The sequence below is a fragment of the Elephas maximus genome, chromosome 4, assembly GCF_024166365.1.
Source record: "Elephas maximus indicus isolate mEleMax1 chromosome 4, mEleMax1 primary haplotype, whole genome shotgun sequence".
NCBI lineage: Eukaryota > Metazoa > Chordata > Mammalia > Proboscidea > Elephantidae > Elephas > Elephas maximus.
Genome location: NC_064822.1, coordinates 42,165,037 through 42,192,030, shown reverse-complemented (window position 1 = coordinate 42,192,030; position 26,994 = coordinate 42,165,037). Strand labels below are relative to the sequence as shown.

Here is a 26,994-nt window from a genome sequence, read left to right as displayed (position 1 = left end):
CATTGGCCAGCCAAGGTGCAGCCTCACCCAATCACAGAAGCCCTTTGGTGGGAGGGGCGGTGCTAGGGACGGTATATTCACTTTGCTTTCTCCAGCAAACTTCGAATTTAAAAAACCCGGGCTGCATACACAGACAGGTGAGGTGGCTCCTTTGGCTAGACCTGGAGAAGCTGGGTGGAATGGAGGGTTTAGAGCGGGGAGTCTGATTCTTGCTGAAAGCCTCGACCGAACAGTACGGATGTTGCCGGGTGAAGAGCAGTCCGTGTCTGTAGCAGAAGCGGAAACACCCAGCTGAACGAGCTGGTTCCACCCAAGGATGCGAGGTGGGGTGCAGCGTTTCGGTTCAGAATCAGACTGAGTTCCACTTCCTGCTTTTCTACCCATTAGCCAGAAAGCCGAGTTCAACTTTCTCGTTTTTAATATAGGAATCGTAATTTCTGCCTCGTGGCAAAATTATGAAGATTGTTGTTGCTGTTAGGTGCCGTGGAGTGAGCGAGAATTCATAGCAACCCTATGTGCAACAGAAGGAAACACTGCCCGGTCCTGCGCCATCCTCACGATCCTTGCTGTGTTTGAGCCCATTGTTGCAGCCACCGTGTCAGTCCATTTCGTGGAGGGTCTTCCTCTTTTTCGCTGGCGCTCTACGTTACCAAGCATGATACCTTCTACAGGGACAATATGAGAAAATTGTAAACAAAAAACATTGCCATGGAGTCAGTTCCCACTCAGTGATCCTATAGGACAGAACAGAACTGCCCCATAGCGTTTCCAAGGAGCGGATGGTGGATTCAAACTGCCAACCTTTTGGTTAGCAGCCAGGCTCTTAACCACTGTGCCACCAGGGTTCCTCTGAGTTGGAATTGGCTCGATAGCAAGGGGACTCATGGTAGGTTCAATAATTATTAGTTCCCTCTCCCACTTGTAACCTACAGATTGAGTGAATAAGACCTGATGATCTTAATTTAAATACATGTTCTTAGAGTAAATTAGTAAAAATCCCAAGGATATCTTAGCTGCTAGCCTTCCTCCTCCACCTTTGGAGATATGTTTTTAACATGTCAGAAAGATGTGTAAAAGATGGCAGGATGATGGGGGAGAGAAAAGGTCTAGAATTTTTTAACCACCAAAACCACTTTATAAAAACGTTTGTTGAGGTATTAAGTTTCACCAAATAGTCACAATGACACTTATTGTATCCAACGTAGCTATTTTTCTTAGGTACCTCTGTATTATTAACCACAAACAACTCAAACGCTTTTGAGGTCCTGCTTTGTGCACAGAACTGCGACAAGCCTTGCGGTGCTTACATAGATGACTAAAATGTGCCTTCAAGTTGTTTTCAATCTGTGGGGAGGGGACACATTTGTACAACATGGTAAGTGTATGTTTCCACAGAGGTATAAAGGAAAACAGAAATAAATCCAAGAACAATGAGTTCTGACCAGGGGAATCAGAATGCCACCCTCAGAGAATTTATTTTTCTGTTTATATATCAGTATGTTTCTGCAGCCAAGTTACTCAGAGTCCCTATTTAAATACAGATACTCATAAAATCTTAAAAAAAAAAAAAAAAAAGGTGGAAGGAGTGGGAGAGGTATAGATGGCTATCATTGTGTCTAGAAGGAGCCCTGGTGGCACAGTAGTTAAGCCCTCAGTGGCTATCCGAAAAGTTGATGGTTCAAACCCATCAGCCGATCTGCAGAAGAAAGATGTGGCAATCTCTTTCAGTAAAGATTTACAGCCTTGGAAACCCTGTGGGAGCCGTTCTGCTCTGTCCCACAAGTTCGTTATGAGTCAGAATCAACTCGACGGCAATAAGTTTGGTTAGGTTGTATCATTGTGTCTAGGTCCCTAGGTGGCACAAATGGGTTACCCTGGGCTACAAACCGAAACGTAGGCAGTTCAAATCCACGGATGAAAGGCCTGGCTATCTACTTCTGTAAGATTATATCCGTTGAAAATTCTATGGAGTACAGTTCTACTCTGATACACATGGGATGGGAATTGACTCAAGGACAATGGAGTTTTTTTTTGTTTGTTTCTTTGTTTTTTTAGTGCTGTCTAGGTTGACTGTACCTGAGGATAAATTCTGCAGTGAGCCTGGCATCTGGGGAGTCCAATGTATCTACCTCTGATAGAATTTGGAGCTCATTAAAGGCTACAGGTCAAGATAATACTCATATTCTTATTTACTTGCCCACATATCCCCACTTCTTTCCACAATGAATACAGTACAAAAGAATATAGGAAAATATTGAGAAAGTCGGGACAAAGCAGAAAGGTAGGATAGAAAATAGTGAAGACGGGTAAGAATAGCTCACAGACATGCACACATGTACTCTGGTGAGAGGTGGGCCATACATTGGCTTTCCTGGAGGCCAAAGTAAAGAGGGAGACACAATCACTTACAAGCTCTGTGGCACCCTTAAGACGAAAATAAAACAGCTTTTCAGAAGCAGCCCAATTTTCTGGATACCAAGTCCCAAGAAAAATTTCTCCTGTGGGTGCTTATAAAGAAAACTGTGATATGTGGTCGACAATGCCAGCTTCTACTGTTTCCCCATATTCCGGCTGGGAATTTCCACCTTTCAGCAATCCCAGAGCTCTTTGAACTTCTGAGTCCTTGATTCAGTCCGTCTCAGCAGGACTGAAAACTGCTAGCAAGTTTATATTGAACAGCTGAAAATTAGTTATTCAGGTAGATACGAATCTTTGTTGGAAAATCACTACAGGATATACTTTTCTTAATTGCATAACTTGAGTTATAGGTTTACCGTGTTTTATGCTATTCTTTTAGAAGGAATGTTATATTAGGAATTACACAATTAGATATGTTAGTAAGCAATGTAAAATAACATACACAAAATTTATTAAATTTTTTTTATAAAAGCAAGGTGCTGTGCTTACCACTAAGGGTTAACAATTTTAAATTTCAAGATGTCCTAATTCACAAGATTTAGCCGCAGATAGCTTATCTTCAGTTTTTGTAATTTTTTAAATTCTAATTTCATTGTTGGAAGAGGGTGAGAGGAAGTTTGGCTTAGAAATCAGGAGAGAAATGTGTGGATTCATGCAAGTTAACATCGCAAAATAAAGTTCAGGGGCTGAGATTCTCATCGTTAGATTTTGGAGGCCCTGGTTAAAGTCTCACCTAAGCCCTTACTATTTGTGTGATCTTGGTTACATCACTGGACCTATCTGTAGCTAGGTTTTCTCAACTGTAAAATGGAGATTATAATAAAGGCTACCCAAAGCCCTGGACAATGGCAAGTGCTCAATAAATATTACCTATAATTATTTACTGGACATTTACTAATTGACAAAGATCACTGGGTGGCACAAATGGTTTGGGGTCACCTACTGACTCAGAGGTTGGTGGTTCAAACCCACTCAACAGTGCCACAGAAGAAAGGCCTGGCACTCTGCTTCCCTAACGACTGTAAGCAAGAAACCCCTGTGGAGCAGTTCTACTCTGTAACCCATGGAGTCGCCATGAGTCAGAAATGACTTGATGACAACAAGTTTGGTTTTCGTTTGCTAAGTGCTAGGGGCAGTGCTTGAACCTAGAAGCACTTAAAGGAATCGTCTGCTAAGAGCTTACAGTATGGCAGAAGGAAAAATCCAGGTAAATAAATGCAAGAAGTTTTACAGGTACTTTAATGTGTGCTCAGGATGAGCTCCTGGGAGAGAGCTCAATTCTGCAAGGAGAAAGGGGCTATAAGAGAAACTTAGTAGCAGAGGTGAATTTGAGCTCAGCTTCCAGGCCCAAGAACAGTTGAAGTCCCTGGAATGAGTTTTTATCTAGTTGTGGGAACTGCTAGTACTCCCTTTTAACCAGACTACTGGGCTCAAAAGGAGGAAATGATGGGGACTTAGCAGGGGTGCAGAGACTGAACCAGGTGAGATCAAACCATGAGGGACCTTATACATTAAGCCAAGGAGTTAAAAAGTTTAACTTGAATGGTAGTGGGAAGCCTCGTGGTTTTCAAGCAAGGGAGTGACAGGTCAGATTAGAACAGTATTTCTCAAAGAGTAGACCCTGGTATAACATCACCAACAATATTCTCTGCCCCATCCCAGACCTTTCGAATCAGAAACTCTGGGGCTAGATCCAGCAATCTATGTTTTAATGCACTTTTCATTGTGATAGATACTAAAGTTTGAGAATCGCTGACTTAGAGTTTAGAAAGGGCACTAGGGCAATGTGGCGCAGGTAGTCTGAGTAGGAAGCTGCTACAATAGTCTAGGGAAGGTGATGGCAAGCATTCACTCATTCATTCAACAAATAGTCACTGACCATCTGCTATGTGCCAGGCACTGTTCTAGGCAGAGAAAGCAGTGAGCAAACCAGACAAAAATCCCTACCCTAATGGAATGCACATTCTAGTGGAAATAATATCTAACATTTATGTAGGTCCAAATGCTATCCTAAGTGCTTTATATTTATTATTTCATCTTCACAACAACCCCATCAGATAGGTACATGTTTTGTTCTTATTGTACAGTAGAGGCAACTGAGGTTAAGCAATGTCATGGATTGAATTATGTCCCCCCCAAAATGTGTGTATCACTTTGGTTAGGCCACGCTTCCCAGTATTCTGTGGTTGTCCTCCATTCTGTGATTGTAATTTTATGTTTAAAAGGATTAGGGTGGGATTCTAACACCACCCTTACCCAGGTCACATCTCTGATCCAATGTAAAGGGAGTTTCCTTGGGGTGTGGCCTGTACCACCTTTTATCTCTCAAGAGATAAAAAGGAAGGGGAAGCAAGCAGAGAGCTGGGGACCTCATACCACCAAGAAAGCAGCGCTGGGAGCAGAGCGTGTCCTTTGGACCTGGAATCCCTGTGCAGAGAAACTCCTAGTCTGGGGGAAGATGGATGAGAAGGCCAACAGAGAGAAAAAGTCTTCCCCTGGAGCTGACACGCTGAATTTGGACTTTTCACTTACTTTACTGTGAGAAAATAAACTTCTCTTTATTAGAGTCATCCACTTGTGGTATTTCTGTGACGGCAGCACTAGATGACTAAGACAAGCAACTTGCAGATCTTGTTACTGGTAAGCAGTAGAGCCCAGATGCAAACCCAAGGGCACCATCTCCTAGAGGCCATACTCTTAACCACTGTGCTTCACTGCTCCCACAGCAGTGGTGGGGTGGTGGTGCTGCTGCTGAAATGTATTTATTCAAATATATTACTTTAACACCTACTGCGTGCTAGGCACTGTTCTAGGACTTTATGGTACAACCAGATCTCTGCTTGTGGAAATTACATTCTAGCAAGAGAGAGACAATAAAACTGATAAATAAACTATTTAAATACTATATTGTTGTCATTAGTTGTGGTCAAGTCCATTCTGACTCATGGCGACCCTGTGTGGTGAATAAGTGCTGTGTTAGTTCCCTATAGCTGCCATAACAAAACATCTCAAAGTGGATGGTTTTCAAGAACAGAAACTTATTTTCTCACAGTTTTGGAAGCTAGACATCCAAATTCAGGGCATTAGCTGTGTTGATTCTTTCTGAGGGCTTTGAGAGAGAAGCTGGTCCATGGCTCTCTCCTAGTTTCTGGGAGCTACTTGCAATCTTTGGCGTTCTTTTTGATTATGGATGCATTGCCTTCATCATCATATGGTGTCTTCCCCCTGTTTGTCTCTGTTCCTTTTATAAAATACCACTCAGAAGGGATTAGTATTAGGACCCATCCTACTCAAGAGTATAGCTCATTTTACTTAACTGATAGCAAAAGAAAAACCCTATTTCCAAACAAGGTCATGGAGTTAGGATTTCAACATATCTTTTTAGGGGACACAATTCAACAAGTCCTGTGGCAAAAAGGAAATATTAGAACATAGTAAGCAGGATAGAGAGCGTGACCAGGGGTAGGGGAGGGGGGCAGGCTGAGATTTTAACAAAAACTAGGAGATGAGGAAGTTAGCAGATAACCTGGAAAAAGGCCATTCCAAACAAAGGGAACAGCTGCGTCAAAAGCCCTAAGGTGGGAACAAGTGCAGGACTAGCAGGAAGTCCACTGTGGCTGATGCAGCGCAATCCAGAGTAAGGGAGGAGGGGCTTGTGTGCTAATTTCGTAGGGCTTGGCTGGCCTTATAAAGACTTTGGTTTTTACTCTGCGATTTAATACCAACTCATAGCAACCCTATGGGACAGAGTAGAATTGCCCTGTAGGGTTTCCAAAGAGCGAACCAAAAGGTCAAACTTCAGACCTTTTGGTTAGCAGCCAAGTTCTTAACCACTGTGACACCAGGGCTCCATGACATGGGGGATGATTGCAGGATTTTGAGCGGAGGAAGACCTGTTGGAGGCTACTGTAGTAACCGGAGGATGAAATGATAGTGGTGTGGACTCGTGTAGGAGCAAGAAAAGCAACGGGTTTTGCTGATGGCTTGGATATAGAGGTTAAGTGAAAGAGAGGATCCTCGGTGCCATCAGCTGAAATGGGGAAGACTGTGGAAGGAGGTTTTATTGATTAATTGATTTTGGGGTGGGGGTCAGGGGTTCCATTTGCACAACCAAATGAATGTTGAAATACGCACGTTGGGTACCGAAGTGTACAGTTTAGAGAGGGATCTGGAATGAGGAAATAAATTTGGGACTTGCCAGTAAATGGTATTTTAAGGGTAATAATGAAGATAATGTTTAAAAAATCGTAAAAGCCCTAGATAACATTTATCTTTTAGCAATTGCCGGGCACTATGCTTGACCCTTTAGATTGGTTCATTTAATCCCCACAGAATGAAAAACGAGGACACAGGAGATATGTACTATCAGGGGCAAGAAACGCCCATGGTCATCCGCTTTCTTAGGGAATGCTTTCTGGGATTCAACAAGCAGCTAATAATGCATTTCACTCTCCACCCCTGGTCAGTGTTAAGCCTTTGCAAGCCCCCATCCGGGATGAACGCTGACTCGGCAGACTACCTATCCCCGACCCTGTCAGCCCTCGCGCACGCGCACAGAGCCCCATTCGCTTGGGGCGGGACACGGCGGGGCCACCGCGTTGCTCGGAGACGCGAGGATCAAAAAGGCCGTGACAGTTGACTTTTCGCTGGCCCAGTCAAGGATCTTGAGTGGAGAACACGAGGACCGCGGCCTGCACCTGAGAGCTCCCAGGAGGGACGCCCCCGGTCTTTCCAGGTCCGCCAAGCGACGATAACCACCGAGACCTGGACCTCAGGTTTGGGCAAATGTACCGCTTTAGGGCCAGACCGCCCACCCGTCCCCTACACCTGACCCGGGCCCCGCCCCGGAAACGTAAGCCCCGCCTCTTCCGCCCGGCGCTTCTAGGTTCCGGACTTATGCCCTGCTTGGTGTTTTGTTTTCACGTTTCGTCTCTCTTTTTTTCAAAGAAAACCCTTTGCGGTGGAGTGTATTCTGACTGACGGCAACCCTATAGGACAGAGGGGAACTGCCCCACAGGGTTTCCAAGATTAATCCTTACGGAACCAGACTAACCACATCTGTGTCCTGCTGAGCGGCTGGTGGATTGGAACCGCCAGCCTTCTGGTTAGCAGTGGAGAGTTTAACCATTGGGCAGCCGGGGCTCCTTACCCTCTTTTCAAGGAGTGCCTTTATCTGGCCAGTTCTGAGTTTCAGAATCTCTTTTGCCGTAGTTTCAGGGTGGCCTTCCGCCTCCTTTGACTTTAGGGCCTGTGACTCAGGCCTCTTTCTGGAATTCATCTTATGAGCCAATGATTCACTTTTTAGAATAATTTTTTCATCCCAGCCCTGTCTAGACAGATTTTATCCCAGATAGAGTTGGCAATTTGTGGCAGAAAAAAAGTTTGTGGGACCGGGGAAGGCATGGCAGTCAGCTGTGGGGTTCGGAGAGTGAATTTATGCCGCACGAATGTAAATTAGCACATTCGAACCGTGGATCAAGAAGCATGTTTGGGGTTTGCTTTTACTTTCAACTGAACACCCCCGAAAGTCGGGAAGGGGAATGTGAAGACTATACAGACTGGGTAATGCTTCACCCTTTTACAGGTCGGGAGACTGAGGCCCAGAGTTCTTAGTTGACTTGGCCAAGGTTACGTGCTGCTCTGTCTTGCTGCCTTTGGGGAAAATAATAAAATGGGGAAAGACGCGAATGATTAGAGATACTAATGCTTTTGGAGTTTTTGTACCAGTAAACACTTTCACATGGTAGAGGAGGTGAAAAGGGCTTTTGCTAGAGAATGCGGTTTTATGTAGAAGGGTGTTTGGGGTAGCTAGCTGCCTCAGAGATGTCTGATTACTTTAGAACGTTTTTGTGTTTTATTAAAATTGTCAGAGATTTGGGATTGGTGGGTTTTTATGTTCAAACCCTAATGCTGTTTAATAAAATTCAGTTTTCACAAGCTAGAAGCACAGGTCTTTCAGAAGAAAATGGCACTGCCATTTCCTGTTTCTGCAGATAAAAAGTATTTATTGACTGTGGTGGCAATTATTTTTGCCAACACAGTCAATAAATAAAACAACACTAAGTTTCAACGTGTTGAATGTTCCTAGCCAAATTAGTATTTCCACTGATTTCCCAGAACTGCTGAAATAATTAAGAAATTGTAAATTGATCTTTCCTAACTTTAGTTTCATTTTGTTTTTAATAAATTGAAAGATATGAGAGACTATATATATGGAATTTGCACCACCACTAGGTAGTATAGTTATAATAGCCGTTAAAACCAAACCAAATCCACTGCTGCCTAGTTGACCCTGACTCATAGCGACCCCATGGAGTTTCCAAGGCTGTGTATCTCTGCAGAAGCAAACTACCCAGTCTTTCTCCAGCAGAGCTGCTGGTGGTTTCGAACCTGCTGACCTTTCGGTTAGCAGTCGAGTGCTTTAACCACTGTGCCACCAGGACTCCTATAATAGCCACTAGGGTTCCTACTATGGTGAAAATTGTGTTCATATTTTTTTTAGCTTTTTGAGAAAACTTTTCTCAAGAAAAAATAGTTTTGAAATGTCAGATATATCAAGAAGATTTTTATTCCACCAAGAAAGATGGCGATTTCCCAGTAGTTTCACTAAATGCAGCATATTTTCTAGTAAAATGCGGCATTTTAATATGTAGAGTTGATATAATTGACATGAAAGTGACAAAAGGTTGCATAAATGACATTCAGTAAAATACTTTTTGAATGAATACAAGTAAATAAAAGTATTTTATAATTGTGAAAATGGCATGGGAGCAGCGTTTGACGTCCTCTAACTTCACAAGGGGAAAGGAGAATCAAGAACAACACCAGGCTGATTCCTATGAGGCGGGGATCAGACATGCCTCCCCTCTCCGCCATCTTTACCAATTTTGACACCAACCATCCCTCCCATGGCACTCTCTACTTCTTTCCTGGGTTCGGTAATTCATTACAATGGCCACACAGAACTCACAGACAATAATCACATTTGCGGGGTTTACTAGGGAAGTAACGGGTTATATTTCAGGTTCAGGAACACTCAATACAGTTGTTCTATCAGGACAGCCTCTTCCCAGCTGTTCCCAGTGGCCCCTCTCTCTGGCCCTAGGCCTCTGTCCCACTCAGGTAAGTGTTACAAAGCTCTTTTAGCTCTGCCGATAAGTGCCTGGAGGCACCCCACTCCACCAGCAAGCTTCCTGCCCAAAGACACTCAGCTTTCTCACTCCATAGGCAGGAAGCCCAACACATCATCTCCTGCTGGTTTCTCCTGCCACTGTTTCTCTGCCACTGCTTCTTTTACAGCTCGCTCTCTCCCGGCTCTAGGAGCTTCTCAGCGCAGGGCTCCCACATCAAAGGACATGTTCTGCTGTTGGCTGGTCTTCTTTGGTGGTGGTGGGATCCTCTTCTCTCCCACCTCTGGGATGGCTCATTTCAAGCCCAGAGGGATGGCAAAACTGACCATCCCCCTTGGTGGGCCACAATTACCTTATTTGCACAGTCCCACCCAATCACTTGGGTGGGAGTTATAAGACCTTGGCGAGAAAGGCCACACAAAAACAGTCCATCCTACCACAATTATGTTTCAGAAAGCCAAGCCTAAAGCAAAAAGGGCTTGGGTGAAACAAAAATTAAGATTGTACCACTGCTTTTAGAAAAGGTACTTTATCCGTAAAAGCAATTTGATAAGCCACTTAATTCATGTAAAAAGGATTGATTTTGAAAGTATTTTTAATACTGAATTAGCACGTCTTTTTTCTTTTATGTTACTTAGAGTCATTTTTTTTCCTACACAAAAATTTCTTCTACATACATATATTAAGGGATTATCAGAATGTACCACAAAGGAGCCCTGGTGGCACAATGGTTAAGTGCTCAGCTGACAACCAAAAGGCTGGCAGTTCAAACCCACCAGCAACTCTGAGAGAGAAAAGACCTGGTGATCTGCTCCGGTAAAGGTTTAGGAAAACCTGTGGTGGCAGTTTTACTTTGTCCTATAGGGTCACTATGAGTCAGAATCGACTGTGTGGCATACAGTAACAACCACAAGCTCATATGTCCGAATCATTTATTTGATCATAGCTAGTATACTGTAGCAGTGAAGCAGCTAACCTCCCATTAAAATGAATGAAAATAAAAGACAAGTGTTTTGCTGAAACATAGCTTATTTATTATTTTGTCAGGCATTCCAAATTTTATATAAAGTCCTATAATACCAATTAATTGCCTTAAACTTGCAATATTTAATAAATAAGAATCAAAAGTTTTTTGAAAGTTAAATATTAACAATGTCCTTAATTATATTAGTTCTGGACAATATAAATGTTGGTATCCACATTGGAAAAATGAAAACAACAATACTAATGATGTATTCACTTAAGTAGTTACACTTTCATCAGGATAAGAACCGTGTGACTCAAACGACTTCATTTACATCTGGGACTAAATCCAAACAACTGTGGAAATTATGGTTTCAGGATAGAATGTACATGTCATAGTCTTTAGAATGTTAAACAATGTGACAAAATTCTAGAGGAGGTGGGAAGGGAGCATAAGTCCAGCTTCCTTATTTTTCATAGAAAAAGGTCTGTCAGTTCCTTTCGTGTTTGAAACACTCTCAGCCTCCAAAAGTTCTTCATTATCTTTTTCTTACTATCAGTGAGGGAACTTTTAGGCTACACCTATCATACTGGAGAAACATTTGTCTGAAGTTCAATTCTATCAGTTTCACTTCCATTTTCTTTGGTTTTTCCCCTGTCAAATCCAGGTAGAGCTAAATTTATTATACTTTTAAGGCATTTATTGTAAAACACCTTTTAAGTCTATCCTTCTAACTCGTATGTGGGGTGTTCGCCTGATGTTAGGGATGGATATTTCTAATTGATGTGATGGTTATTTTGCTTTCTTTTCTCTATGAGGTTTGACTTTATTTCAGCCAATACAAATATATTTTAATGGAAAAATGAATTCAGAGAATTGTGATGAAAATTCTGGATACTTTATTTTAGTGAAACGACTGAGATATTTTTGGTAATAAAATAAGAAGTAGCTGAGAAAACATATGCAAGGTTATTCTTAGAAAAACTGGCTATAGAAGTTTGGTGAATAGACAATTACATGAACTGGCGTTGAGTATTTAAATTTTAAAGACCATTCGTGACCCCAGCAGTGTTTTCTGGACCCTGGTGGCGTAGTGGTTAAGAGCTCAGCTGCTAACCAAAAGGTCGGCAGTTCAAATCCACAGCTGCTCCTTGGAAACCCTATGGAACAGTTCTACTCTGTCTTATAGAGTCGCTGTGAGCTGGAACCGACTCCAGGGCACCTAACAACAACAACACAGTGTTTTCAAATCAATGATGTCAGCATCGTAACAGCCATATAGCTTTCATGGAATTGTGTTAGTCTGTCTTCTCTTACTGGTCTGTCCTAGGATCGGGTGCTACAGTGACCTGAGTAAATGGATTGCAGTGATTTGTATGTCTCCAAGCAATTAAGAAATGGAAAAAGAAGAAATCGTTGTGTCCCAGCAACAGGAAAGGGAAGAGAGTGAGAAGACTGATCTTACATTTCCTAAGAAAAAGGAGATGCAGTTTTGAATATAATCAAATGGAATGGTGGTGGGATATTTCGATAATTTATTGAGCAGTTAAAAATAAGAGTTTTTCAGTAATGTGCACACTGTTACCTAGAACACCAGAATTGGTACACAGCATTTAGAATATCACTCCATAAATCTGAATGCTATTTTATCTGAGAAATAAAGAGTTCTCTGTGGTATCTTTCAGGGGTTCCCCCTCCCAAATAGAACATGAATCCTTCTCAATCTTAGAATTTAATGTTAAAAATTAATATATTTGGTGGGATTTTGAACTCTATGATTTTGTTCATTCTTAAGGGGACTTTCAAAACCACGTATATTAACATTGTTTTAACATCTTTCAGAAATAGCTGGTAATAAGAACTCTGTAGCCATGGCTAGTTCTGATGTGAAACCAAAATCAATAAGTCGTGCCAAAAAGTGGTCAGAAGAGATAGAAAATCTGTACCGATTTCAACAAGCAGGATATCGGGATGAAATTGAATATAAACAAGTGAAACAAGTTTCTATGGTAAGGTTTATGTCTCTACAAACTTGAATTCAAAATGAGTTTGTAAGATGATGAAAAATATTAAAACACAAAGAACCAGAGACTAACTGGAAGGGGGGTCTTAGTCTAACTGTCTCGTTTTATTGATGAGTTGACTGATGCCCAGAAGAGTGACTTGCCAGGTAGTTTGGGGGTAGGGGTGGTCCCTCAATTTCAAATCATGAAAAATTTTCTAGCTTTTATTAATTATGCATCTGTGCTTTTTCCCTCACTTGGGTGGTTCTATTATGTGATGTTTAATCTCTGTTTTCTTTGTTTCTTGGGTAACTGTTATTTCTATCCTGTGAATGTTCTTTTCTATTTTAACCATGAATTAGAAAGGGGATAAATTCTGTGTTTTTCATGGAAATTATTGGAGAACAAGCCCTGATTTGGGATATGCATCCCAGGCTTTCCTGAGAGGTTAGAGACATGGTTTTGGTTTACAAAGACTAGCTCTAAATCTAGACGTGGCACTGGTTTATAGTGTGATTTTTTTTTAATTTATGTATTCTACTGGACACTAAGATTGAATTTTTAAGAATATTATAGAAAATGCCACTATTCATGAATGTGTTTTAATTTTTAGATTTGGTGTTGCAACCAAGAATTTATAATTAACTCACAGCTTTTTAAAAATTTTTAACAATTTTATGTTTTATTATGAACAGTTTTTTGGAGACTAATTCATTTATGGATTTTTCAGATTTTTATATTCTTTCTTCTTTCATTCCTTTCTGCCTTTGGTCTCTACTTCCTACAAAAGTAGATAAGAAAAGGAATAGAAGCAATACAGAGCTAAACTTTAATAGACTTTAATTTAATAGGCATTGATTTGATAGGTGTGTTAGAATTGGTGGGAATGAAGTTAAAACTATTGATTGTCGTAGTTATCTAGCACTGCTATAACAGAAATACCACATGTGGATGGCCTTAACAAAGAGAATTTTCTTCTCTCACAATTTGGGAGGCTGGAATTAGAATTCAGGGTGTCAGCTCCAGGGGGAGACTTTCTTTCTCTGTTGGCTCCAGGGGAAGGTCCTTGTCTCAGTCTTTCCCTTGTCTAGGAGTGGTCCAAAGGACACGCTTTGCTCCCAGCTCTGCTTCCTTGGTAGTAGGAGGTCCCCATGTCTCTCCATTCACTTCTGTCTTTTATATCTCAAAAGAGATTGGCTTAAAATACAACCTAATCTTGTAGATTGAGTCCTGCCTCATTAACATAACTGCCTGTAATCCTGCCTCACTAAAATCATAGAGGTATGATTTTCAACACAGAGAATAATCACATCAGATGACAAAATGGTAGACAGTCACAGAACCCTGGGAATTATGGCCTAGCCAAATTGACACACATTTTCTGGGGACACAATTCAATCCATAACATTGATCAAAATGGAGATTTGACTACTGTGATTTTCATGTATCCTTGTTCTCATATATACTAACATTTTACTCTGTCCCCATTACCTAAAGTAGTTTTAATTACTGTAAGGCCTATGGCTTTTAAGTAGGTAAAACCCAAGTATTATTTTAATGGTGTGTTCAAAAATAGGCTTCCTACCTTGAGATTGGGATGCCTCTAAAAGATGTACAAGACACAGGATCATATAGGCCATGTGGAACAAAACGTTCTTGGTGTTTTTCTCACCCCCATATCCAGTAATGTTGTTATTCAGGTAAAATCAGATTTAAGAGAATGCAAAGCACGTTCTTTAAAGGGAAAATCCCAAGAGGTGAATGAGATATGCATGTGTGTGTTATGAAGGGTAGAACAGTCCTATTCATTATATCCCTTGGTAAATATGGAGAGGTTTTGCTTTTCAATTCAGCGTATACGTATTGAGTATTTACTGTGTGCAAATTTCTGTGCTCAGTGCTTTAGGAGATGAAAATATGAGAGTTCCTGACCTCAAGAAATTTAGTGGACCAATAGGAAGAATGCGGGCTTTGGAATCAGACTCTCCAGGGTCTGCATCCTGGCTCTATCTCTTGTTCGCTGAGTAATATTGAACAAGGTTCTTAACTTCACTGAACCTCCATTTTCTCAACCACAAAATGATGATGGCAGTGCCTGTTTTAGAAGATTGTCACAGGAATTAAATGAAATCATGCGTTTGAAATGCCTAGCATTGTAGTAAAAAAAAATAATAATTTGTTAAATGGATGAACATTAAGTATTTAATAAATGGCAGCTTATATTAGTATTAAAAAGTCAAATAACAAGAGAACAAAACCTTCTGCAACTCAAAGTATATATACCTTAAAAGAAGAATACTTAAATGAAGAAAAATCACTTTCTTTTGGGACAACCATCAGGAAAGCTTCATGACCCAATACTTTTGACATTTACAGTGGGCCTTAAAGGCTGGGTATGAAAAACATGGTAAGTGAAGGTTTGCCTTGATTGGGATGCCTTTACCAGCTGCACGGTGGTCTGAAGGGATTGAGCAACGCTTTATTCCCTTACTGAAGCACACGCCTGTTAAGAATGCTATTAGTGTCTGAGGAGAAGATCATTGGACTTGAACATAACATTCCACTCCATGATTCTCTAAAGAATGTAGGCATCCTAGATTGAATGGGAGTGATCAAGTAAAAAGCCAACAAGAAAAAGATTCAGAGATGGCAAAGGGGTATAAAAAGAAAATGCCTATGAAGTCACTCCTGAGGTTTACCCTTCAGCCAAAGATTAGACAGGCCCATAAAACGAATTGAGACTAAAGGGGCACACCAGCCCAGGGGCAAGGACTAGAAGGCAGGAGGGGACAGGAAAACTGGTAATAGGGAACCCAAGGTCAAGAAGGGAGAGTGTTGAGATGTTTTGGGGTTGTTAACCAATGTGTACTAACTGTTTAATGAAAACTAGTTCTGTAAACCTGCATCTAAAGTACAATTTTAAAAAAAAAAAAAGGAAAATGCCTAGAAGTGGATGACCAGCCTAGCTGTGTTGAGGCTCATTTCTTGTAACGTGGTGCTGAATGTTCCGAAGAAGCAGCAGTTGTACTTGCTTCACTGAAGGAGATGGTTTTCGGGACCCTAGTAAATGAAAAAGAACCTGCTACTGTCACTTGGAGGAAGAGAGCTATGATGGAGACTTGAGGACACCTCCCTTCCCTACCAGGGGTAGTGGAAGCAACAAAAAGTAGGCTTGATTTAAGTGACAGAAACAGTTGTTTTTTCTTTTTTCTTAAAATTTATTTGTCAGAGAGTCTGCCAAAGTTTATCAAGCATGCTGCTACCTATTTTTGCTGATTCATAAATAAACAAGTCGACAGAAGAAAATTAAAATGAGTTATTAAGTAATAAAAGACACAGGGACACAGATAGTATATTCATCTTTTCTCCCAACTGAAAGATGTGATTTATAAGTGGGGAATATAAAAGTAACAGCTGTATAGACAGATGGTGTTGAAGAATAGGATTTGATTTTCTAGACCATGCCTGCTACCTGAATGATAGGCTTTTGACAGTGATAGAATGGATCTCACAAAATCCAGAAGACACATGTTCAACAGCAGAAAGGCATTGACCTAGTCAAGAAGGCGGAACTTGAATTTTGAGGGGAAGGAGAGGAAAATGTCCGAATTAGATCACTCCAGACAAGGAAGGAAGGAAACCAATATGATATACAAGAAAGAACAGTGGGGAGAAGATGAGAAAAGATTGTTGAGGGCTATATTCATGATCTCAAATTTCTATTAAAACTGGGTTTCAAGGTGAACTTGAAATTTAGACGTGAGGAAAAACATCTGTACCTATAGTGATGTCTTCGGTTTTTAGTCACTGCCCAAGCATCAACAGCCAGCAGTAGGTGGGTCTTAGTTTTAGAATGGGGTCTTAGTTTTAGAAGTTAGGCGGTTAAAACATTTGAAAGCTTTAGGTTATTTTTAATGTTTTCTCTATCTTGGCCACTGAGCAGAAATTTAAATCTAGAAATAGGGATCTAGAGCAAAGCATTGAATTAGTCCTTTTACAGTATAAGTTTGCAAGTTTAGAATGTATTTTATGTATGTGTGTAATACGTTCTCTAAAAATTCAAATGTTACTACAATTTAATTTTACACTTTAATTTTTTTTTGTTGTGAGTTGTGTTTTTTACTGTTAGTAAAATATTATATAAAAATAAGACTGACATTACAATATTTGTCTTCTGGTTTTTGATGCACAGGTAGATCGTTGGCCAGAGACAGGATATGTGAAGAAACTACAGAGAAGGGACAATACGTTCTATTACTACAACAAACAGAGGGAATGTGAAGACAAGGAAGTCCACAAAGTGAAAATTTATGCTTATTAGCCTCTCTTCCTTGTATTACTAGTCAATTGTACTTTAAAAATTCATTTCACTCTACATCGTGTAAATGCCACTTTACAAAATAACATGTAGTCTTCAGTTTAATGTTTTGAAACACAACAGCCATGAAACTTGCTATCTATTAATCACCTTGTCCTGTTCTAAAATACAGCTGCAGAAGCATTGAAGTTGTACCCTTCTTGAACCTGCTCTTCCTGGCCATTTCAACTGTGGTAGAATAACCATTATGCATGAAAACAGTAGCCCCATGTGAAACCCAAAATAGACCAGCTAGTTATGTATTCTTTTCTAACAGATGCTGATGGTGCCCCTGCCCCAAATCCTTTATCTTTATCACTTCACAAGAGCATGACTTTGAACTTCCATGTCGGCATTCTGTGGCCTGAGGGCTTTCTCTTGCCCCTGGAGTCCTTTGCCTCTTGTCAGCAGACTGGAAATATCAAGGAATAATGCCCCTCTGGAAGCAATCCTCAACCAATGATGATGGGGAGTAGATATGTAATAAATACCCCAGTAACCTCACATCTCCAGTGGAATAAATCTGAAGTGTGTGTTTTATACTGATTCCCAGAGTTTCACCAGTAGGATTAGCTTTAGTCATCACCGTAATATCCGCCTTGATAACTTACTCTATTGATTGCCTCCCTTTTGTCTCTATCACTTCCCCCACTACAGTTACCAGTGGCTCTTTAACCAATACCAGTTGCCCTTGAGTCAGTTCTGACTCATGGTAACCCCATGTGTGTCAGAGTAAAACTGTGCTCCAGGAGGTTTTCAATGGCTGTTTTTTTTTTGAAGTACATTGCCAGGCCTTTCTTCCGAGGCACCTCTGGGGAGACTCACGCAGCCAACCTTTTGGTTTGCAACCAAGCATGTTAACCTTTTGTGCCAACCAGGGACTCCAGTTGTTCTTTACTTACCAAGTAATCTATTCACACTTGAATCCTTGTCCTAGGGTCTACTTCTGAGTTCCCCAAACTAAGATGACTCCTTATGTCCCACTGCTGCCTGGATTCACTGCAAAAACAGCCTAAGTGTTAATGAGCAAGGAAGCAAAATTATTAAGGTCCAGAGAGTCCTTCTTTCAAGATTAGTGAGTCTTGACTATTTTAAGATTAAACAGATGACAGATATCCTTTTTATTTTAACTATTTTTTTTTTCCCAATAAGACTATTTGTTACCACTTAAAATTCTGATCTTTAAATAGACTCTTGGACTGGCCAGGTGGAGAGGGAGTCATATCTATCAGCTCTTTCAACTTTAGCTCCTGTTTTCCAGAGCTACGATTTTCACCAAGAAGCTCCATTAGTTTTCTTAGTTCAAACTTGTGCTTCTTCAGCATTTTGACTTTTCTAACAAACACATCATGGAGAGGATAGAAATGTTGCCGAGTAGGAACCCCAGGTTTTGCTTGGCACGACTCTTCACAGCCAATAAACAAGAGGCCAAGGTGGGAGATCAGAAAGGCACCTTTATTTTATCATGCAACGGAATGAACGGTCGAACAGTCGGGGCCGCTGCCTCCAAGACTGCTCGCAGGCAACTTGGGGAGGTGGGCTTTTACAGAGAACAGAGAAGGAAATGTAAATTTATCATGCATATTTAGGACTGACCTTTGTGCACGCATCCAGAGCTTGGGGATGACTATGCATTTTCTTTAGACAAGGATTTGATGCCCTGGAATGGAGGAAAAGGCTGACTTTCCTTCATTAGTATGTTAAGTCTCCACCCAGAGGCAGGGTGCTTATATGTGTTTTGTACTTTATGAGCTAATAGGTTAAAGTGCTAAGATGGTGTTGAAAGCCCGCTAAAGCCAGTTGAGGCCTGTTCTGTGGTTGTCTTGTCAAGGACAATTTCGGAAGAATGTGCGGCCTGTTTTGCACAGTATAGGGTGCTTATATGTGTTTTGTACTTTATGAGCTAATAGCTCAAAGTGCTAAGATGGTGTTGAAAGCCCGCTAACGCCAGTTGAGGCCTGTTCTGTGGCTGTCTTGTCAAGGACAATTTCGGAAGAATGTGCGGCCTGTTTTGCACAGTATAGGGTTTTTATATGTGTTTTGTACTTTATGAGCTAATAGGTCAAAGTGCTAAGATGGTGTTGAAAACCTGCTAAAACCAGTTGAGGCCTGTTCTGTGGTTGTCTTGTCAAGGACAATTTCGGAAGAATATGCGGCCTGTTTTGCACAGTGGAGGAGGATAAACCAGAGCAGGTGTCTCCTAGAAGGGCTGAGCTCAGTCTGCCTGTCTCAAATAGACTGGTGAGCTTCTTCAATGCTTTTCCCAGTGTTGCCTAGAATCACCTATTGACTACTTCTTTCAAATCGCTTACCTGCTTCTCTCTGGTTATGGTTTCTACCATCTTCTTCCAGCTTTGGGAGACCTGCAGATGCTGATCATGAGAAGTCTTCTGAATGACGGTGCCTTTTTTTTTTTTCTGTGAAACCCACTGTTATAGGTAGAATTATGCCTCCCCCCACAAAGATGTCCATGTCGTAATTACCAGACCTGTGAATATGTTACCTTACACAACAAAGTGGATTTTGTAAATGTAATTAAGGGTTTTGAGATGGGGAAATTATCCTGGATTATCCGGGTTGACCCAATGTAATCACAAGGGTGCTTATTAAGAGGGAGGCAGGCAAATTATAAAGAAGCCTATAAAATAATAACACCTGTAAGGAAAGTGCCCATTAGAACAATCATCTGTATGAGCCCAAAAGGGCACAGCTGCCCCAAAGCAAAGGTGAGAAGGCAATAAGGGGCAGGAAAACGAGACAAATGGAAATGGGGATTCAGGGTGGTAATGGGGAGAGTACTGACACATTGTGGGGATTGCAACCAATGTCACAGAGGGATCTGTGTATAAACTATTGAATGGGAAACGAATTTGCTCTGTAAACCTTCACCAAAAGCACAGTTAAAAAAATGGGGAACACCAAAGACACAAGGTAATTAGGAACTCAAGAGACAGAAAGGGCCACATAAACCAGACACTAAATCAGCCTGAGACCAGCACTAGATGGTGCCTGACTACAACCGATGACTGCCCTGACAGGGAATACAACAGAACCCCTGAGGGAGCAGGAGAGCAGTGGGATGCAGACCCCAAATTCTCATAAAAAAGACCAGACTTAATGGTCTGACTGAGATTAGAAGGACCCCAGTGGTCATGGTCCCCAGACCTTCTGTTAGCCCAGGACAGGAACCATTCCCAAAGCCAACTCTTCAGATAGGGATTGGACTGGACAATGGGATAGAAAATGATAACTGGTGAAGAATGAGCTGCTTGGATCAAGTAGACACAGGAGACTATGTTGCAACTCCTATCTGGAAGAGAGATGAGAGGGCAGAGGGGGTCAGAAGCTGGTGGAATGGACATGAAAAGATAGTGGAGGGAAGGAGTGTGCTGTCTCACTAGGGGGAGAGCAATTAGGAGTATATAGCAAGGTGTGTATAAATTTTTGTATGAGAGACTGACTTGATTTGTAAACTTTCACTTAAAGCACAATCAAAATTAAAACAAAACAAACAAAAACGGGGTAGGGGGAAGCAGGCAAGTCAGATTTAGAGAAGGAGATGTAACAATGGAAGCAGAGATCTAAGTGATGGCAGGAAGGGGCCATGAGCCAAAGAATGTAGGAAACCTCTAGAAGCTGGAAAAAGCAAAGAAACGGATTTTCCCCTAGAGTCTCCAGAAGGACTGCAGCCCTGCTGACACCTAGATTTTAGCCAGTTAAGACCCATCTCAGCCTTCTGGCCTCCAGAACTGTAAGAGTATATATTTGTGTTGTTTTAAACCACTAAGCTTGTGGTAATTTGTTACAGCAACAATAGGAAATATACACCTACACCAAAAAACAAACCAAACCTACTGCCATCAAGTCGATTCCAACTCATAGCGACCCTATAGGACAGAGTAGAACTGCCCTGTAGAGTTTCCAAGGAGCACCTGGCAGATTCAAACTACTGACCTTTTGGTTAGCAGCTGTAGCACTTAACCACTATGCCACCAGGGTTTCCATACACCTACACAGAACAGATGAAACAAATAATCATCGATAGTCTTGAAGCCAACAAAAGCTTCGATGATGGTCAGCCAACTTTTGATTATGGAGCACATTTTGTCATAGATAAGATCCATTCAAAGAAGTTAGTCAAGCAGTTTTTTCCATGGACATTCTCAGCAATTAAGCTTGAATATTCTAAATGCCACGTCAATTTTCTGCAGCAAGACTCATGGCCTAGCGAGAGAATTTTGATACAATTTTGGTTGCTTGAGTCCTTGTGACTAGTGTTTTCCCAATATTTTTTATATTGAACATAGCTGGTGCTTTCAGGTCATACCAATTTTTCTTAGAAAATGGATCAGCCACTTTCTTCTTGGTTCCTTCTTTTGCCTGCATTGAGTGCTCGTTCTTGTTGACCACCACAGTGCTGCTGAGAGAGCCATCTGCAACCACCACCAGCTACTCTGAGTAGATGTGTCTGTACTGTAGTGGGACTTAACCAACAGGCCTTGGTCCATGACGGCAACCACCACCCTGCCAAGCGAATTTACCGTTCCTGTTCCATGCTAGATGCTGGTCCTCAGCTTCAGGAATAGGTGTTCCAACCCCCAGGAGAACACACAGTTGCCGGTTACTGACTCCAAAGCAGCAGTAGAACTGGGGTGTCAAGTTTTGGTCCAGGATCTCAGTATGAATGAACACTGCTGAAGGACTTCTAAAGGATCAGAAGCCTGTGTGTCATAAACTCTTGAACTCTTGGCTTCAGGGCCTCTTATCTAATCAGCCAACCCACAGAATTGTTTCTTTTTTCTATAAAGTGCTCCAAGCTCTGATGATCCTTTGTTTGTCCCTTCATACCCTCTTTGGTCAGACTAAATTCCATCCTGTTTTCTCCGTTATTATATCACTTGGTCTTGTTTTTACATTCCCATCTTTTCTTCACTTGCTTTTTAATCTCTTTACTAAGTGCCTTTGGTGGGGGGGTGGTGGTGGGGAGGAAGAAACCTGTGTGAGTGCTACCATTAAACTGCATGTAGTGAAGCCTGTCACTAGTTAATTGCTCACTAACTATGCATTTCCCAAGATCAGTTGTTCTCAAAACCTGGTTGTACGTTGGAATATTACTTGGAGCTTTTAAAAAAAATGCTGTTGCCTGGGCCCCTCCCCATTTCACTTAAATTATAATATCTGAAGGTAGGCACAGGCATTAGTATTTATTAAAAAAAAAAAAAAAAATTCCAAGGGTTTTAATGTGTAGTCAAGGTTGCAAAGTGTTACCCTAGGTTTTTGCTTTCTATAGGATGGAGGCCCAAAAGCTGGCCACGTCCTGGTAGCTTCCGTTGGACTCAGACCCCAGACAAGTACGTGATGTACACGGAAACATTTTCAAACGTGGCTGTGGAGAAGCCGCCCTCTCATGTGTGGCTGTGCAATTCATCCTGAGCAACATCTCATGACATCAGTTGTGTACCACTGGTACCTGTTGCGAAGACTCTTGGCAAAATATGCAAGGGCCCAATTACACCTTCCCACCACACTGCACACAATTTTACCTGCCCCCACCATATCAAAGATGTGGTGAAACCCACGTGAAATTGCTCATCACAGATTAGCAAGTAAGTACAACTAAACCCATGCATACCTGGCTCAATGCAAGCAGGTACGAACTGTGCTTACTGGTTTATCTGTACCTGCCTGTGACATGCTTCAGTCCACAGAGAAATAAGTGATAGCTGGGAAACCTAAAGGAGTTATTGGGAGCTGAAAGGGCCCTAACAGACCATCTCATTTTGCAGGTTAATGCTCCTGGCTGTATTCAGAAGATTAAGGCTCTTGGCTGTAGTCAGGAGTGGTAGGAGGAAGAGCCTGGCCTGAAACCCAAGATGCCTGTCACTTACCCTGCCTCCCTGACAACAGTGGATTCTCTGTACCAATGGATGGTTTCAGCAGTGGCTTGGATGATTCCAAGTCTGCTCTGAAATTTGGCGTATTCTTTCCCTAATCTAATCCCCACTCCCAACAAATTTGCTATTCTGATTGCTTTGTTGTTGTTGTTAGGTGCCGTCGAGTCGGTTCCGACCCATAGCGACCCTATGCACAACAGTAAAAACACTGCCCAGTCCTGTGCCATCCTTACAATCGTTGTTATGCTTGAGCTCATTGTTGCTGCCACTGTGTCAGTCCACCTCATTGAGGGTCTCCCTCTTTTCCTCTGACCCTGTACTCTGTCAAGCATGATGTCCTTCTCCAGGAACTGATCCCTCCTGACAACATATCCAAAGTATATAAGACGCAGTCTCTCCATCCTTGCTTCTAAGGAGCATTCTGGTTGTACTTCTTCTAAAACAGATTTGTTCATTCTTTTGGCAGCCCATGGTATATTCAATATTCTGCGCCAACACCACAATTCAAAGGCGTCGACTCTTCTTCGGTCTTCCTTATTTATTGTCCAGCTTTCATTTTTTTTTTTTTTCACATGCATATGGTGCAATTGAAAATACCATGGCTTGGGTCAGGAGCACCTTAGTCTGCAGGGTGACATCTTTGCTCTTCAACACTTTGAAGAGGTCCTTTGATTTCTTTGAGGTCCCATGTCTTTTGATTTCTTGACTGCTGCTTCCATGGCTGTTGATTGTGGATCCAAGTAAAATGAAATCCTTGACAACTTCAATCTTTTCTCCGTTTATCATAATGTTGCTCATTGGTCCAGTTGTGAGGATTTTTGTTTTCTTTATGTTGAGGTGTAATCCATACTGAAGGCTGTGGTCTTTGATCTTCATGAGTAAGTGCTTCAAGTCCTCTTTAATTCCAGCAAGTGAGGTTGTGTCATCTGCGTAACGCAGGTTGTTAATGAGTCTTCCTCCAATCTTTGATTGCTTTATTCCATCTAATTTAACTGTTTTAAGACAACTTGGGCTTTAGCGTCAAATGTGAATTCAGATCCTAATTTAGCCATTTCTTACCTGGGTTGAATAGTGTCCCCGCAAGATTCATGTCCACCCAGAACTTCAGAATGGGACCTTACTTGGAAATAGGGTCTTTGCAGATGTGATTAGTTAAGATGCAGTTACATTGGATTAGGGTGGGCCCTAAATCCAATGACTAGTGTCCTCATAAGAAGGTCCTATGAAGATCCACAGACGCAGAAGGAGAAGAAGGCCGTGTGACCATGGAGGCAGAGATCAGAGTTTGTCAAGGATAGCTGGCAGCCACCAGAAGCTGGAAGAGGCAAGAAAGGATTCTTCCCCAGAGCCTGCAGAGGGAGCATGGCCTTGCTGACAACTTGATTTCAGACTGCTCGCCTCCAGAACTAGGAGGCTTGTCTTCTTTGAAGCCACTCAGTTTGCGGTACTTTGTTACTGGAGTCCTAAGAAACTAATGTGTTACCTTTATGACCTGAACCTATGAATGCCAGTAAATTTTTCTTAGCCCTTAAACTAGCCCAGGCCAGATCTGGCCCACTTGCAGGTGCAGAAGGGCCACCTGTGACCTCTAATTGACCTTAACAGAGGACGCAGCAAAAGGAGGAACGAATCAGAAGGGAAATCATCACCCAGACTCTATTCCAAAGTGAGAGGTCCGACAAGAGCCAGCTCACCTCCTGTTTCCTGGTCAACTTCTAGAATTCTCCCTCCCCAGTACGCACTTACAGCCACTGTCGTGTTGCCCAAACCATATATAAGCCCTGATTCCCCATAGTTCATGAGCGGGGTCTGAAGAACTTCCTCCCAACTCTGTGCATTGCAATAAATTTCCTTTGTCTTTCTCAAAGGCCGGCGTCCAGATAATTGGCAAGTCTGAGCACTCAGGACAAGGATCCACCTTCTAGGGTTCAGTGACACCTTTGTGACCTTGGGCAAGTTATTTAAATTTCCCAAGTTTTGTTTTCCTTACCTGTAGAATGGGAATATTGTCCTCCTTGAGGTGTGGCCTGCACCACCTTTTATCTTACAAGAGATAAAAGGGAAGGGAAGCAAGCAGAGAGTGGGGGACCTCATACCACCAAGAAAGCAGTGCCAGGAGCATAGTGCATTCTTTGGACATAGGGTTCCTGTGTGGAGAAGCTCCTAGTCCAGGGGAAGACTGATGACAAGAACCTTCCATCTGACCCGACAGAGAAGAGAAGGCATTTCTCTGTTGCTGATGCCCTGAATTTGGACTTCTAGCCTACTTGACTGTGAGAAAACAAATTTCTCTTTGTTAAAGCCACCCACTTGTGGTATTTCTGTTATAGCAGCACTAGATGACTAAGATAGGCCTACTGTAAATTAGAGATGAATGGAGACTCTTTGCTTTTTCCCAGAGTCCTGTCACGATCTGGCTCCATCGTGTGCTGGAAATTCCTTGGCTCACTTGCTTGTTTGCTTCCTTCATTAAGCCTTCCCTTACTCCTGATCATTCTGTGGGTTCACAGAGCTCCACACTCCTCCCTCTTTCTCAGGCAATGAAGCCCCGGGTGTGGCGCCTTACTCTAGGCTGCCAACAAGGCTGCCACATGTTGGCTTCCTGTTTGAGTACTGGGAGAAGACATCATCAAGGCTCTGGTGGATTCTTCTGGAGATTTAAGCCACAACATGCAACCTGTCTTCTACTGGCAATATTTCACATTGCAGTCATTTAAGTCTATTTTTATATGGCAATTTCAAAATGGTAGCGTTGACTGTCCAGAAATAATACTGCATGCTTGTGAGAGAAAATAAATCCTGGTAATATTCACCCCTGGTCTGAGCTAAAATAAATTTTTGGAAATGACCTATTTAATCATAAATGTGATATTTGTACATAGTAAAGGTTTTTGTGTATCTTGGACTTAGGAAATAGCATTAGTTCATGGAGCCAGCAAAGAAGAATTGAGTGATAATGGTTTTTCTTTTGTAGCAAACTTACTGTGCTTATACAAAGTGTTATTCAATTTGGTACAATAGGAAGTTGAAGAATATACAAATGGATAGAGTCTTAATTGTGAGACTTTAAGAAACAGTTGGGCTTATTTCTCAGATTGAGATGAAGTATTCATATTATCTGTCTTAGTCAGGGTTCTCTAGATAAACAGAACCAGTGAGGTATATATATATATATGTCTATCTATATATGAGATATATATATATATGTCTATCTATGTATGGATCTATCTGTATATATGGATAGAGGGAGGGTGGATTTACTTCAAGGAATTGGCTCACACAGTTGTGGAGGCTGGCAAGTCCAAAATCTGTGGGTCAGGTAACAGGCTAGAGACTTCTATAGGCTTGCATCCCAAGATGTGTAGGTCAGGAGATGGAAAGAGTAAAAAATGGAGAATGAGTTCTGCCAAAATAGCTATTTATAGTCTGGAAGCAGAAAACATCCTCAGGAAACTCTCTTTTCATTGGATTAATTGGTTACATTACATTAGATTGCATTTTGATGGTCATCACATTATATTGCATTACATTATAGTACATTCCATTATGGAATAGCAATTAGTACTTGGATAAACCACTGGGAACCACAGCCTAGATAAGTTGATACATAAAACTAACCATCACATCATCAGAGGCCTGCTGAAAATAGATTAAAAATTGACATCAAGTTAGCGTTTCTTTAAGTTTCAGAAACAACACAGTAGAACACAAATTTTGGATCCTCTCATTTATTTCATTATTCCTACCTCTTTAGTATTTTATTCATCCTTCAACTAATTTATTCAATCATTCGTTCAACAAATATTCATTGAGTAGTGCCAAGCACAGAGCCATATCAAATAAGTTTATACAGGAAGACTAACTCATGCTCTTGAGCCCTTGGCAGGGGAATTATAAAGTTCAAATATTGCTTCAGCCATTTTCACCTCACTTTCCAAGTTGTCAACATAATATTCTGGAAAGGCAGAATTCTCACTACTTTTAGTTTCATTTTAAACGTTGTTCTACTATATCAAGACCTTCAGCTCCCCATCACCAAACATACACTCTCCCCCCATAGTTTCCTTCCTTTCTTCACTATCCAGCCTGATTGCACAGTGCGTCACTTCAGGCATTCTCTTGCCAATGTCGCCAATGTCCTCAGTTCTTAAGCTAAGTCTGCATCCACCAGGTAGACCCATAACTTGAATTTTTCTAACCATCTGCTTTCTCCAGTTCTGCATATAAG

General features: G+C 41.5%; 1 protein-coding gene and 1 pseudogene across 2 annotated transcripts; one reads left to right on the top strand and one right to left on the bottom strand.

Annotated features, from left to right (window-relative positions):
• Nucleotides 1-92: 92 nt before the first annotated feature.
• Nucleotides 93-17,229, top strand: MEIG1 (meiosis/spermiogenesis associated 1). Of its 2 annotated transcripts, XM_049881940.1 has the most exons (5): nucleotides 93-137; nucleotides 6,728-7,193; nucleotides 11,843-11,958; nucleotides 12,355-12,521; nucleotides 16,708-17,229. In XM_049881940.1, the coding sequence occupies exons 3-5, from the start codon at nucleotides 11,910-11,912 to the stop codon at nucleotides 16,834-16,836; spliced, it is 345 nt and encodes a 114-aa protein (XP_049737897.1). In that variant the 5' UTR covers nucleotides 93-137; nucleotides 6,728-7,193; nucleotides 11,843-11,909; the 3' UTR covers nucleotides 16,837-17,229. The 2 variants fall into 2 exon arrangements, with proteins under 2 accessions (XP_049737897.1, XP_049737898.1); XM_049881941.1 differs by lacking the exons at nucleotides 93-137; nucleotides 6,728-7,193 and having other exon boundaries at nucleotides 11,875-12,029.
• Nucleotides 17,230-18,054: 825 nt separating this feature from the next.
• Nucleotides 18,055-21,258, bottom strand: LOC126074843 (40S ribosomal protein S3a-like; annotated as a pseudogene).
• Between the last annotated feature and the right edge of the window lie 5,736 nt (nucleotides 21,259-26,994).

Excerpts from the sequence above, each read along its gene's own strand:
- MEIG1 (XM_049881940.1), top strand. The coding sequence starts at position 11,910 with ATGGAAAAAGAAGAAATCGTTGTGTCCCAGCAACAGGAAAGGGAAGAG. Across the intron at positions 11,959-12,354 it reads GCAACAGGAAAGGGAAGAGA|AAATAGCTGGTAATAAGAAC; the intron begins GTGAGAAGACTG and ends AACATCTTTCAG. Across the intron at positions 12,522-16,707 it reads AAGTGAAACAAGTTTCTATG|GTAGATCGTTGGCCAGAGAC; the intron begins GTAAGGTTTATG and ends TTTGATGCACAG.